The sequence below is a fragment of the Camelina sativa genome, chromosome 7 (genome assembly GCF_030686135.1).
Source record: "Camelina sativa cultivar CO46 ecotype springtype chromosome 7, ASM3068613v1".
Taxonomy (NCBI): Eukaryota; Viridiplantae; Streptophyta; class Magnoliopsida; order Brassicales; family Brassicaceae; genus Camelina; species Camelina sativa.
The window spans coordinates 30,983,419-30,998,203 of record NC_141886.1 but is presented as its reverse complement, the minus strand read 5'-3'; the positions used below and the strand labels follow the sequence as shown (position 1 = coordinate 30,998,203).

Genomic DNA, 14,785 nt, shown 5'->3' with positions numbered 1-14,785 from the left:
TAATTCATTATTCTTAATTGAATTCGCAGGAGCTTAATTATTTGAATTTGTATAAAGTACTTGTCTGTCATGCAGTGAGTTTATTTTAATTAAACAGCTAGCCTCTTGCATTTCTTTTATAAAAAAAAGAAAAAAAAAAATCAGAAATTTTTTGCTTTGTTAACGACTGATTTAGTCATAACTTCGTAGAAAATTACGGCTTACCTATTTTATTGATCAACTTTGTTGGTTCGAGAGAGAGAGAGAGAAAATATAAAGATGATCCTGGTCATCACTGCAAGTTGGCAAGTAAAAGAGAAAGCTCTCTCAGTCTCTCTCACTCACTCTCACTCTCTCAAAAAGCTGAGAAAAACAAAAGGCAAAAAGAGGATTGAAGAAGAAGAAGAAGGAGAAGCATAGAGATATAAACGCACTCCCATGTATGCACTTCTCGAGGAAGCTTCTCTTCTCCTTTTACGTACGCCCCCACACAAATTCCCTCTAATTACGTTCCTCTGTTTTTTTCTTCTATTTTATTAATACTTAGATTTGAACCCATCTTTAATTCATCCCTTCATCCGAATTTTTTTATTTTACATTTCGTATATGTTTTATAAGATTTTATCTGTACTAATAGAAACATATTTATCTTACCCTCTAGTTGTTGTGGTCACATGATCCCTTTTGTCATTTCCGGTACGTTACATATATAGATTTAATTTCAGTGAGGCTAGGAGGAATGATATTAAAAGATCAATACCAATTACCAATATATAGAACATCAACTTCTGTCAATAAAATATATAAATAATAAATATCGTTTGATTCATTTTTTTAAGAATAAAATAAGATATAACTAAAATTAATTACTAGTTAGGGATACAATAGAAATATCATATACTCTAATGAATTAGTAGTAGAATGTTATAAAAAGAAAGATAAGGAATTAGTAGTAGTTATGGTTCAATAATCAATGTCTTTGTGAAGATGCATGCATTAAAGTGGATCTGAAATGACGATAATGATGCAGGTTTGGTGAATATTCATTCATTCACAATAAAATCACACCTACCACAAGTTAATTATTATAACTATTCTGTGCTTTAATATATTTATATCCCATCTGAACATCTCATTCTGTTATCTTTTTTTTTTTGTCTCGCATTTCACATGCATAAACGTGCATGTGATCGTAGCTTTACTTGTATATCATTATTTTAAAATAGGCTAATAATAAAGTTAATGTTTGTACACATATCATATGGTAATTATTATGGTTGTTAAGCAAACTAAAGTACGTATAATAAATAAATAAAAGTAATAAAGGTAACGGTCTTGGATGGTCTATGCACATTCTTCCATACAAATCCTCTGTAGGCACCTCATTACGACCTCGACCTTGGATTCCATTATCCTCCCTTACTTCTTCTGTTTTTCAAAAAAAAAAAGAAGAAGAAGAAGAAGATAATATACTTCTTTTTGATATTCTATATCTTTGAAAATGATACTTTATTTTTGGTATGTGTTGATGTAGAATGCTCTCTTAACAAAGTACATTCCCCAAGAATCTTTTTTTTGTCGTCCTTTCTTTCTCTAGTATAATTTTCCATTAGTTGTAAGTTTTAACCTATTTCCCAACAAAGTTTCATATACTATTTATACATTTTTATTAGGGAAAGAAAGAAAGAAAAACCCAAGCATTAATATTTATTACCTTTCGAAGAAAACAACACAATTAAAAAAAAAAACAGGAAAAAGCCCATATTTGCATCGATTCGTCTACGCTGAAGAATGACACTAACTTATGACGCTCACACACCCATTAGAAGACTGGGCTTCTAATAATATAATGCCCATTAGAAAGATAAGTCCATTAAGAATGTTTATATATTCTCCCTCGTTCGCATTTCCAAGTCAGCCCATATATATTGCTGGATTTTCTTTAACGCATACAGTAAGAAATAAATTAGTCTCTGTCAATTTACCCAATCATTGGGTGAATTGTCTTTTTGCAGGTCAGTCAGTAGGCAGGAATCAAAAGAATGAGAAATCATCTACAAGTCATTTTGTGTTTACTTTGCGGATTCCAGGTGTTAATTAGGTAAGTAATTAATGTCTTTGCCATCTGGAATTGGTTCTTGCCTTGAAGACTTTCTTTCTTACCTTTTATCAACACATCTGTCCTCTATCAGAGAACTGAACTACAGGTGCAAGGTGTTCTCAACCTAATCGATCTTGCTGGAAGCGAGAGGCTATCAGAGAGTGGGGGAACCGGAAAGCAACTGAAGGAGACACATGTTTCTTGTTGTTTCAAACATAGTCTTTCCAAGCTATTGGCTTCAACATTATATTTCTTGTAGACCGTGAATGAATTCCACACTAGAATGATAAAATTTCACTATGGTATTTAGCCATTGAAGCACCGTGGAAATTAGTAAAACATTTGTTCCTCTAAGAGAGAAAAAACAAAAATCCAACAACTTGTTGAACCCGATTCTTTTTTTCTCCAACATATGGAATCGACCTCTTCACCAGAAGTAAGGAGGTGATGTTCTCGATTTCCACTGATTAACCTGGGAGCATCCGTAAGAAGAATCCATAAACATTAAGCCTCGCCTCGCCTGGAACCCATTAAAAAAAAGTCTACAGAAAACCCTTTTAATATATGTACATGTACTACTAGGCACTAGGACACCATAAATTCCCCAGAATCACAACATTCATTCCAAGTTTCCAACCAAATTCTCTTAATGCCAAGACATCTGATGCCGCGCTTACCATCAACAACGCTAACACACATACACCATGACCAACACTAACAACTAGTGTGGAAGAACCAACAAAAAAATCTACAGAGCTTCAACCATTCTGGCCAACTAATCCCCCGAGACCATTTAATAGAAAAGTGACAAAACTCAAAAGAACATTCAACTTAACCTTGTCTTGCTGGAAATATAGACCAACAGTGGGCAGCATAAGACAATGCAACAAAAAGTCAACAGCGTCAGATCAAAGAAAAAAAAGATGTCCTTGTAAAATCAGAAACAAGGAAGAGAGGATGGGAAACCGTCAATTGAGACGTGAGGCAACCCTGAGGAGGTGGAAGCTCAGTTTTCTTGAATACCCAGTAAAATATAACAATGTGAAGTAACTCAAAAACAGTGACACAACAATCACAAGCCAAAGAAACCTAAGAATCAAACCACATAAGAATAGTAGCTCATACCCTGAATCCACCAGAGATGAAAGCTCTAAGTTTCATCCCTATTGGGACAACCACGCAGAAGCTTGAAACTTTTAGTTTATGCTTCCTCGGCAATCTACACTAGAAGTAACAAACATAGAAAACCACCTCACAAACTCATGATGTAAAGATACAGGGGAGTGTAGGCAAGCAGGACGAATCAGAACCTCCACTATGTAACATCCAAACTCCTATGCAAAATACTGACTTCATCTCCAGCAGAAGTGATTAGCATTAAACATAGAATATGCAGACTACGAAATCAGAAAGGCATAAACAGATACGGGGAAGGAAAACAGATCACATAACGAAAACAGAAAAGACAAAAAAACACAACATGTATCTATATAAAAGGAGAATTCTTCCTTTGCGCCCATATTAACATACCTATATTGAAGGGAAGTAATTCATATAAAGAGAATCTACAATCACAAGCATATGTAATTAGGATTATAAAAAATAAACTAGGAATAGATGCAGCACACCAAAATGGATATAGAAATAAGAGACCAAGTAGTATACTGAAATATCTATGATAAAGACTTAGTAGAAGATCAGGCCTAAGAAAAAATGCGTGCATAGATAGGAAGATGAGAAACATTATTGTTGACGGGAAACATCCAATGAAAAGTACCAATCATGTGAAACTCAATAAGGGAAACACACTTCAAAATCCAGAAAGGATGAATCAACAGATTGCAGAACATCCAAGCAGCTTTCTGCATAAGAGTAGCTCAGACTTGAACAGCCCTAAAAGACTTGAAGATGCTCAATACCGAAACTATTTTGGTAAACATAACCATCATGAAAAGAACAAAAAAATACTTACAAACCCATTTAAAAGGAACTTATGATCATCTCTCATCTGACTACGAGTAGACTGCAAAGATTGGAGTATAGTGATTGATGAAAAAAATCCTGGAAAACAGAATAAACGTACATAGCAGAAATAATAACAAAAAGGAAACGTATACCAAATGAGATCAGTCCTTGAGGCAACCAGTGAGCAACTCAAGCCTCTTGAATACCCAATAAACTATAACAATCAGATGTAAATCACAAAATAGAATGAGGTGTAACAACCACACGGCATAGATACCCAAGAATCAAACTACAGGAAAAAAGTAGCTCATGAAACCTGAATCAACCAATGATGGAAGCTCCAAGTTGTAGACTTGATTAACAAAACTCCCGATGCACAAATACATGGAAACCTAAGCAAACAGGTCAAAACAAAACCTCTAATTTCATCATCCAAGAATATGAATTCATATAGAAAGAGAAAACACCATGCCAAGCAGAAGTGATAAGCCTATAAACCATATAAAAAAAAGCAGATCATAAAATCAGAAAGATAAGGGGGAGAAAAACTAGTCAATTCTCCAAGGAAAAGGGAAGAAACCTCCAAGGAGGTTACAAAGAAGACTGTAGATTAAAAGCCATCCTTCGCAAAAAATAATTCAAAATAGAACTAGCCTCCTCTATATCCTCACCATACCTAGAAGGGGAGAACTTCACAGAAATGCCAACATCACTAGGAAGATCAACAACATTACCTGAAACATCTAATAACAAGCCAAATCATGTTGAAAACTCCCCGATGGCCCAGTTCAAAATTCAGGAAGCCAAGACATAAGAACAAATACTAGGCAAAAGGACAACATTTACAAAGTTCAATACAAATACTACATAAAAGGACAAAGCATAAGAACAAACCTGTTTAGGAGAAATTTATGATCTCTTTCATGTGTACACAGAAGAAAAACAAGAACTGAGAGTGAAGTAATTGGTGAAGAAAATCTGGGAAACACAGACACAGAGGAACAATCATACCTCACCAACAAATAGTCAATATATCAAATAAAACAATGTATAGATGCGAAGTAACCAGAAACACTGAATTATACACAAGCGATCCTTCCCTCCCAATATGCTTTGAACCTAGTTTCTACAATCTAAATCGAAAATTACTCAAAAAATTAGGAAACAAAAACATCTAATATGGAAATTAAAAACCCTAAACATACAACAAAGGGAGTAACAGGAAACCACGAGATCAAAGACATCTTTCAATATAAACCGAGCAGAATAGAACTAGCCTCCTCAATATAGACCTATAAAGAAAGGTAGCACTTTACATAAAACCACCGTAACAAGCATGTGAGAGTAGGATCAGAGACAGACACTTACAATAGATGTAGCATGAAAGATAACACCAACAAAGATAAAGACAAAAACAAAGCAGAGCTATGTTACGAACAACATATAGAAAGTATACCAACAAAAGCAAGAGAATCTGGAAAACATAATAAGACACAGGAGATCAAATCATTCGTCACCAACAATAGCGATCATTAGGGAAAAAAAAGAAGAATAAGATGTAAAACGAGATATCAGAAGAAACCTGCCTAAACAGATGATGATAAACGAGAAGATAAGATTCAACAGAGCAGTCCCAGTGCCTCGACTCGACGACGATCTGCATCAAACAGAGATAGAGAGAGAGAGAGATAAGTTTCGATTATATACAAAAGGGAAAGAGGAACGCAAACCTGAATAAACCACCTTGTGCATCAGGGGAGCTCAGACTTAGCAGACTCCCTTTGGAATTTCTCAGCAGCTCTACATCTACATATCCTTCAGTCACAAGAAAATTCATCACCACAGTGTTCATATCATCAACTACTGTCATCTTTAAAATAAAATAACGTTTAGTAATATCAAGTGGTGAAACTGTTCACTTGAGTCTTACTCTAAAGTCTAAACATGGAGCGAGCCCAGATTTGTAAACACAAAACACACCTGATTCAACTTCCAGTTTTATCGCTGCAGTGGTGGCAGAACCCATTGTCTCACAAGTAGATAGCCTCCGCACCTGCACATCAACTTTTTGTCATGCTATATAGTAGAAAGGATAAACGAATCAAATATTGATCCCTCCCATAAAAGAAGAAAGATTGAGAGAGATTGTATAACAACCATACCAAAGCCTTATCTGCCATCATTTTCCTTACTGAATAGGCAAGGCTGAAACAAAACAAAATAGAAGAAAAATAACATATTATCAGCAAAGAGAAGAAAACTTTTCAATATGAAAATACCACACGAAAGTAGCGAAAGGGTCGGGTATAGCCAAGATAGGAAACACATACGTTAACAGCCAATGGAAGACCCTCAGGAACTGCCACTTCGACAATTGTAACCTGCAGCAATAGCCAAGTATTAGTATTTTTAGAAAATTAAAGATTTTTACTGCCAGCTCCGTATCAGACTAAGATGTTTAACTAGGACAGATACCGCTACGGTAACAACTTTGATCACATTGACATCAACTACATGACCAGTTTTTGTCTTTCCTTTAACAAATTGACGACCTCCACCTACATCTTTAGTGTGACCGGTGAAATATCTGAAACAAAACGGACAACGTACAGAGATTTTTGCATCATGTCAGGTAGGATTGTTCTCACGAATTGATGACGATATGGCTGAGTTCCAAAATAATAACCAGTAAAGATCCATACCGAGTCGGAAGAATCACTAGCACAGTAGCAGCGAATGCCAAGTCAATGGAACCAATAAAGGTAGCTACCCCAATTAAGCGCACCTGGTTCAAAAGTCAAAGATTAGCTTAATAGTTTAAATTAAATGATTGTATTAGCAATGTTCTAAAAAAATGACCTGCAAGGGAGTTTCTTCACCATTGTCTTCAGAAATTCAGGCTATCAGCAATCCCCAAGTCATTGACTCCAAGTCTCCAACATCAGTAACCTTGCAATAAGAAAAGAGCATACATATAACAGCTATCTCCTGAGATATCAGTTCTACTATGGACCAAGGAAAAAAATAGTGAGAAATCCTACCAGCATAACACCATTTCCATCTGCCAAGGGTCTTCTTTGTTAACCTAGCAAGAAAAGGGAAATCGACTGTTAGGGGAGTTATAACAAAGCGGAACGAGAAAGTCAACAATTTCACCATGATAGGAAACAAGAAACACACACGATTTTGTTCTCTCCAGTCATCCTCCCAAGTATTAGCACTCCATCTGCAGGAACCTAAAGATAAATATTAATCTCGATTAGACACCTACCTGGTAGTATATATGGACAAAACCAAAATGAAAAGGAGAGGATAGATCACCCACCTGATTCCGAAAGAAACCATCAAAGTGAGATCATGGCAAGAATCCGAAAGAAACCTCTGTGATGAAAAACAAAGAAAAACCAACACACCATATGAGACTGCGAGCAGGGAAAACCTAAGCAACACAGAATAAATAACAAATCTTCATACCAGAAACCATGTCTTGCGCTTTAGCAAATCATCATCATTATCTCCACTGATGCCTTTCTCTGGTAGTCCTAAGCAAATATGACAATCCTTGAGGCTGATGCAACAACAAAAACACGCATACCAAATTTAGCTAGGGACAAGAGATAAAGAATAACCAGACATACATAATACGCACGCCTCATGACTGTAACTTACCCCCTCCATATTGTGATCCTATGAAAACAATATGACAAGCTGTTCAGGAGTAATTCCAAAATCTCCTCAGCCAGACGTTGTTGGGTTCTCACCAACCTGAGAGAAAAAAAAAGAAAAAAAACCTGCATCAAAGAGAGAGAAGATATCGCTGGTTAGAAAGACCAATAAAAAAAAAATCCAACAGAGGAAAGGATCAATCAAACCATCACCGAAATATCTTAGTACCCTCCTCCTCAATCAAAAATCGATCAATAGTATTATCCTTCCACAATCTGGATTAACATGAATAGAAAAGTGAAAAATCAGAAGCGAATAAGAAGTTCGGATCAATAATTCGATATAGAAATCAAACCCTAGAAGAAGGTGAAATTGCAGAATCGAAAGAGATGATCTGATAATGATTCGCTTCCAAAAACATCTGCAAGACAGAAGAAGAAACGTAAGTAAGGTAACAAAAACCAGAGGAAGAACACATAAGAATCGTAAGTAAGAAAACAAAAATTAGAGGAAAAAGAAGACCCCTGAAGAAGAAGAAGCGTAAAGACAGAACAGAGAGAACACAACAATCCATCAAAGCCACCACCGAGTGCTCAAAGGATCGATCCACATAAAAAAAAAGAGCATACATATAACAGCTATCTCCTGAGATATCAGTTCTACTATGGAACAAGAACAAAATAGTGAGAAATCCTACCAACATAACACCATTTCCATATGCCACTTTACAGCCAGAAAATACGAATGGGTCCTTGTTAGATAGTCTTTGTTAACCTAGCAAGAAAAGGGATGTCAGACTGTTAGGGGAGTTATACCAAAGTCGAGAAAGTCAACAATTTCACTATGATAGGAAACAAGAAAACAAACCATTTTGCTCTCTCCAGTCATGCAAATATTAACACTCAATCCGCAGGAACCTAGAGATAAATATTAATTTCGATTAGACACATGATATTATATATGGACAAAAACATAATGAAAAGGAGAGAATGGATCACCCACCTGATTGCCAATGTCGAGAGGTATGACATAACCCACCACAATGTTATAGATTGAGATTTTCACTCGTCTTCCACCTCTTGTCACCTGTGCAGCAATCAACACAGGTTTAATGTGTGTGACAAAGGATGGAACAAGAAAAAGAGTGTTGAGGGAGAAAAAACTTACATTGGTGCAAATATATACCTCCAGATGTATGTTCTCTATTCATCATTCAGGTTATGAGGCTGGAGAGGCTGTTTGGAGTCACTGAGAGCTGCAGAAGAGAAGAAAGCATCAGAACAACACTAAGAGAAATGATCAAATTTCACATATAAAGTGAAACAAGTTAAAATTACCTGTGACAAGAATCACTGCAAAGGCAATGCCCCCTCCATCATACCATCCTTCTTTGATACCCTGTGGATATTTGTTTCCAAATAGGCAAATATTATGTAAGACAAAGGTTAAATTGCAGTTGACATTACACTTGTGAAAGTGGAAAGAGCCAGATTCTAATTAATTACATACCTCTGTATTTTATCCCAAGTGCTAAAGACGCTACTGCAGAAACCCTTTCCCTTTCGTGGGAGGATGGGTGTTTGAACCATAAATGGTGTTGCGCTTTAAGGAAGTCGTCATCATGTCCACCGAAACCTTTCTCAGGTAGTCTTGAGAAAAATTGACAATCCTTGAGCCTGATGCAACAAAACCGATTGTGGCTCCAATCAAAATATCTAATCCTGTCAATACAAAAAGTATTGCATCAAGATTCAATTTTTCCAAAAACTCATCATCAATGAACATAAAAGAAACAAGAACGGACTCATAAGAATCTAAATTACCATAACTACGTCGTCTTCTTCAAGCTGATTAACAAAAAGTATTCACCGAGAATATTAAATCAAACACACCAACAAAACAGAGGTCAGAAAAACTCAAAAAACAAGAATCATAAAAAGGATACTTTTGGTTGGTCCAGACTCCCTTTGGAATTTCTCAGTAGCTTCTACACTCCAAGAACCTGCGAGACGAAGAAACTTACTTGGAGAATAAAACAAATATCAGAGACGTGTTAAGAGGAAGAAGATGTATCCCAAAGAAGACAAAACGATCCATCGAAACCATCACCGAGCGATCATGAAAGCATAATAGATAAAAAAAAACAAAGAAGAGACGTAACAGAGAGAAACAACAACAATCCATGGAAACAATCACCGAGTGATCGATCAGTCAAACCATCACCTTCGATAGATCTCCTCAATCACCGATCGATCATAGATAGTATCCTCCACAATCTAAAACAATAATAAAACGACAAGTGAATAACATGAATAGAAAAGTGAAAATTCTCAGAAGCGAATACTAAGTTCAGATCAAACCTGACGAGAAGACAAAACCAATTTAGAAAATCAAACCCTAGAAATTTCAGAGTCGAAAGCGATAATTAGGTCATAATACGCTTCCAAAAACACCTGCTAAGAAGACAGAAGAAACGTGTAAGTAAGGAAAAAAAAAAACAGGGACTGAAGACACTGATGCAATTTTAGAAACCAAACCCTAGAAAAAAAAAGAAAAATCAATTACCAATGAGAACCCAGAAGTAGGAACGACGATGATCGATTCAGAAAATCTCAAAGACGCACGCGTTTAGAAGAATTATCACCCCTTCACTAGCTAACGCGTTAGCACTTCGCAGAGGGAAACAACAAAGAAGAGAAGTAGATGTGGCTAGGTGACGATAAAGAAAGAGTAGGGGTCAGTATTTATAGATAAGGTTTTAGAAGAAATTGACGGTCATGATTTGATCTTATGTGAGATTTCAATGGTTTAGATTAAACTTCAGCTTTTCCTTTTCCTATTTCCTATTTTCAATTTGAGAGTCCGGCTTCTAATTTCCTTTTTGCTACTATCTTAGATTGTTTTTCCCTCTTTTCTCCACTATATATTTTAAAAATGTTTTCGCCTGAATATTTTCACACACTCCCCTAATTCTTACCAAAATTTGTATTAATATTCTTTTGCTATTTTTTGGCAGGCCCAAAAAAAAAAATCTTTTGCTATTTTTTTAATTACTTGTTCACCAGGACCAGGCCCAGGCCCAACTAGAAATATCAAAATGTTTTTGGGCCTGAATTATGTCACCCACACTGAATCTTTAATAAAAAAAGAGTTCGATAAACAAAAGACTCTACATTTTAATTGATTTGTGTGAAATTTATAAATTCTATGTTATTCAATCATGGATTTTAAAAAGTTTATTAAAATCCACTGTTATTGAACTGATAATTTAAAAATCTACTTTAAAATCCATTAAAATCCACTGTTATTGAACTGATGATTTAAAAATCTACTTTAAAATCCACTGTTATTCAAAACAGTTTTGTGGATTAGGATTTTAATAATTATTAGGATTCTGGAGGATTTGTTTAGTTAAAAATATAGAAATCCAAATCTCATGGTTTTAGGTTGGATTTGAAAGAATTTTACAGAAAATCATATGAACTTCTCTAAAATCTATCAAAATTCTAAATTTCCTAAATCCCATCAAATTCTCCAAAATCATGGTTTGAATACACTCCCTAAGCCAAATTACAATATTATTCCTTTTTCTTCTTTTTACTTTTTTTTTTTTTTTTTTTTGTAAATATGGTTGATTTGGTGACTGTTGACCTAGTAGTAGTCAGATTAGTGTGTGATTGAACAGCGATACAAAGAAAAGAAAAATGCACATGGATTGATTTTCCCAATTCGGTAATTATACACCTCTTCTCAATACAATTCTCTAGAAATGTAAAGAACAACCAAAAAAAGGTAGAATAATTTTGAAAGAAGTACAAATAAGTCTTTTTTTTTTTCTGGTCACACAGTACAGTAGTACATACAATAAGTCATTATCTTTTCTTTTTACATCACAGAAACACATGGATTTTTGTTAAACCAATATTAGACTTCGTCATTATCTTACAAAGTTACAAGTTACAAACCCAAATTACAACAAAAAAAAAAACCATGGATTTTTAGATATATTTTTTTAATAAAACAAAACATGTACATACATATACCATCACCAACTAACCCACCAATATTAAGTAAGTCCAAAATAATAATTATCGCGAATTAACATTACTGTTATTATTATTATTATAATTAGTATCTTCAAAAATATCGGCGGGAGGAATAAAGGAGTCCAACGAAAGACCCGGCACATCGAAAACGACGTCGTCTATCCTCCAAATCTCCTCCATCCTCGTCCTGCTATACTGCAACGACGTCTCTCCGAATCGGAACACCGTCGCCACGGCGCGTCCGCAATGCGCGATAGCTACTCCGTCGACGTCACGGTAATCCCCGATGCTAGTTCCGATTGTCGTCTCCCAGTAAACCGCCTCGTCCTCAGGCGAGATCGTGATAACCCTAGTCAGATGCGAGTCCTCTAAATACACCAAGAGACCGCTCTTTTGGCAGAAGTATCCGTACAGTGCGTGGCGTATAACTTCCGCCGGAGCTCCGGCGTCGTTCCGTTCAATCAACGAGTCACGATCCGCGGAGACTTTGAGGACGAAACAGTCATCATCGCCGATTCTTCGCTCGCCTAAGCATTGGGCCTTTGCGAATAGGCTTGCTGTGGTTTTTGGGTCCAAGCCCTGTAGCCCATCACAAAAACAAACGTGTTTATTAGTAAAACTTAAATTAATATTCATAATAATTTATACTATTACTACTACTAATTAAAAATATATATATTCAAGAAAATTGTGTCCGGCAAATATTCGTTGGTGTCTGAACGACAAGAACAATAAAGCAAAAGATTTAAAAGAAAAAAAAAAAGATAAAGCGAAAGACAAACTTTGATAATCCCAAGAAGTTCCCCCCACTTTGAATGTAAGATCGTATTCATGATGAAGCATATTCATTACATACGGTTTCATTCATACTAGTATTAGTATTACTATAATATTTTCACTACAATTTAGTTTCACCATCTTTTTATAATACTATTAGAAATATAAATATAACCCCCCCAAACAATAATAATCTAGGACAAAAACCTCATACATTAGCAACACATTTCGTAAATAGTAAGTACGGATTAATCTTAAAGAGTTAAAGAACAAGAAACCAAATCTAACGACTCAGGAAACAGATGACGTCACGTGACAGGAAAGGAGAGACCACGTGCGGTGGTGGGAGAGTCAAGAGTGGTGGGTAAATGGAATGAGGGGTTTGGTTTGATTTTGAAGTTTCAAGAGAAAGCAAGAGAAAAGAGGAGACAGCTTCTCCATCACTTGTCAGGTTAGTATATTTTTAATTTCTTTTTCTCATTAGCTTTGGTTTCTTATTGGACAGCGACCACTCTTTTTCCTTCCACGTCCTTATCTCTCGGACAATCTCGTTACGTCATCTTTCTCCTTTTGCCAAGCATTATGCAATTATTTGCTTCTAAATCCTAGTTTAATTGTTTTTTTTTTTCTGAAACTAAAGTTAGGTTTTGTGGTATTTTAAAATATGAAATTATTACCTGGATTAGGCGTCGAAGTGGACGTTGAGGGCCTTTAGCTGCGTGAGTGCCGAGCCATGGCGTATGGCGCCAAACGGTTTTACCGTCTGACCCGGAGATGAGTTTAGTACCACCGAGAACAAGCTCGAGAGACCACATTCCAGGTTGCATTTGCCACAATACAAAGCAACCACTATCTCCGCTCCGACCGCTTCCACCGCCGCCTAGTGTCTTCACGCTTTTTCCGGCGGCGATCTCCGTCTCACAGCAACTCATTTTCATTGTCCCCGTCGCGTACATGTTCTTGGCCGCCTTCGCTTTCTTTAGACATCCCGTCGCCGCCAAGTATTGTTGTATTATATAATGCGCCGTCGACGTCTCCTGTATTTTATTTGTATGTATAACTAATTAACAATCTTAATGATATATATATACCTAACATTATACTAAGTACTTTGTAGTTTGCATAATCAAATGGGAAAAAAATAATATTGGTTACCGTGATGTTTTAAGAGTTTATCATGGTTATTTCATATAATTTTTGGCCCCAAAATAACATTATTGAACCTTTGAACATTTTTTTCAACCAATCTTATCTCAAAGGACAACTATTCAAACGACTTTTTCTCCAATTCAAAGAATTAACCGACCGTATGAGATTTCCACTCAACTATATATACTTGTTCTATTAGCTTTTTTAGATTGTGTTATATATTTAAAGAAAAATATTTGATTAAGAAACACAAATAAAAGCTGTGCATTGTAAATAAATAGAAAGATAAACCAAAAGATAGATTAAATAGTAATACACTCACAAATGGGACATTCTTGATTTGGAAAGAACCAAGAAGAGGATCATCGGAAAATAGGTCGGAGACGAGAACGGATATTGGAGCAAGAGGACAACCCAAGACCCCGAGCAAGAGCCTCAAGTCTTGTCCCTTGGCCGGGACGTCATAACTGTTGCAAAGTGGTTGGACCGAAGGAGATGACATGTTTCCAGATATGCCCTTATGAACCTTAAACCATTCTCTAATCGCTTCCCATGAGCTCTCCTTCTTGGTTCTTTCGTCTTGCATATCTGGATCTGGTCCTTCCATTAACGGTGTTAAGGCTTGTGGTGGCGTTCCCCATCTTTGCTTTCTCCAGTATGATTTTGAGTTGCTCATTGTTATCAAAGAGTGATGATGATATAAGTGGGATGTTTGTGAGTTTTTTTTTTTTTTTTTTTTTGGAATATCTAATAGAATGGTTTTGTAATGGAAAGAGATTATTGGCATATTTGTATATATATAGAGATGTATATGTGTGTAGAGAGAGACAAAAGGGACATTTTATCAGTATAGCGGTCCCAGAAGTTTAATATTATAATTTTAAATTCATGGAAAGAAGCTTATAATTAGTCGAAATTAAATATTGACAATAAACAAAACTTAATTTGGATTTTAAGGTTACTTGAACAATTCAGTTAACTAATGGAATCTATTACTAAATGTTACTACACATCTAATAGACCGTGTAATTATTCTACGATTCCGCGTTATGAGAAAGTTTGTTTAGATATATATATTCACCATTCAGTTGTATACGTGACA

At 35.7% G+C, this 14,785-nt stretch overlaps 1 protein-coding gene and 2 long non-coding RNA genes across 3 annotated transcripts; 1 reads left to right on the top strand and 2 right to left on the bottom strand.

The window, feature by feature from the left end:
- The first annotated feature begins 1,661 nt into the window (after positions 1 to 1,661).
- Positions 1,662 to 2,390, top strand: LOC104703292 (uncharacterized). The gene is made up of 2 exons (XR_754154.3): positions 1,662 to 2,080; positions 2,172 to 2,390. It is a non-coding gene; the product is annotated as an uncharacterized LOC104703292 (long non-coding RNA).
- Positions 2,302 to 10,426, bottom strand: LOC104703293 (uncharacterized). The gene is made up of 30 exons (XR_015562577.1): positions 10,277 to 10,426; positions 10,072 to 10,164; positions 9,935 to 9,987; positions 9,657 to 9,713; positions 9,535 to 9,558; positions 9,221 to 9,432; positions 9,049 to 9,109; positions 8,879 to 8,966; positions 8,714 to 8,797; positions 8,579 to 8,628; positions 8,234 to 8,485; positions 8,067 to 8,132; positions 7,924 to 7,986; positions 7,715 to 7,836; positions 7,520 to 7,613; positions 7,371 to 7,426; positions 7,228 to 7,281; positions 7,087 to 7,130; positions 6,905 to 6,994; positions 6,748 to 6,830; positions 6,521 to 6,632; positions 6,376 to 6,426; positions 6,208 to 6,250; positions 6,026 to 6,098; positions 5,789 to 5,860; positions 4,940 to 5,702; positions 4,722 to 4,788; positions 4,362 to 4,437; positions 4,198 to 4,259; positions 2,302 to 4,103 (listed from the first exon to the last, which is right to left on the bottom strand). It is a non-coding gene; the product is annotated as an uncharacterized LOC104703293 (long non-coding RNA).
- A 1,192-nt stretch (positions 10,427 to 11,618) lies between these two features.
- LOC104714232 (uncharacterized) lies at positions 11,619 to 14,492 on the bottom strand. The gene is made up of 3 exons (XM_010431521.3): positions 14,006 to 14,492; positions 13,212 to 13,571; positions 11,619 to 12,336 (listed from the first exon to the last, which is right to left on the bottom strand). Exons 1-3 carry the CDS (start codon positions 14,468 to 14,470, stop codon positions 11,800 to 11,802), a joined length of 1,362 nt encoding a protein of 453 aa, XP_010429823.2. The 5' UTR covers positions 14,471 to 14,492; the 3' UTR covers positions 11,619 to 11,799.
- Positions 14,493 to 14,785: the final 293 nt, after the last annotated feature.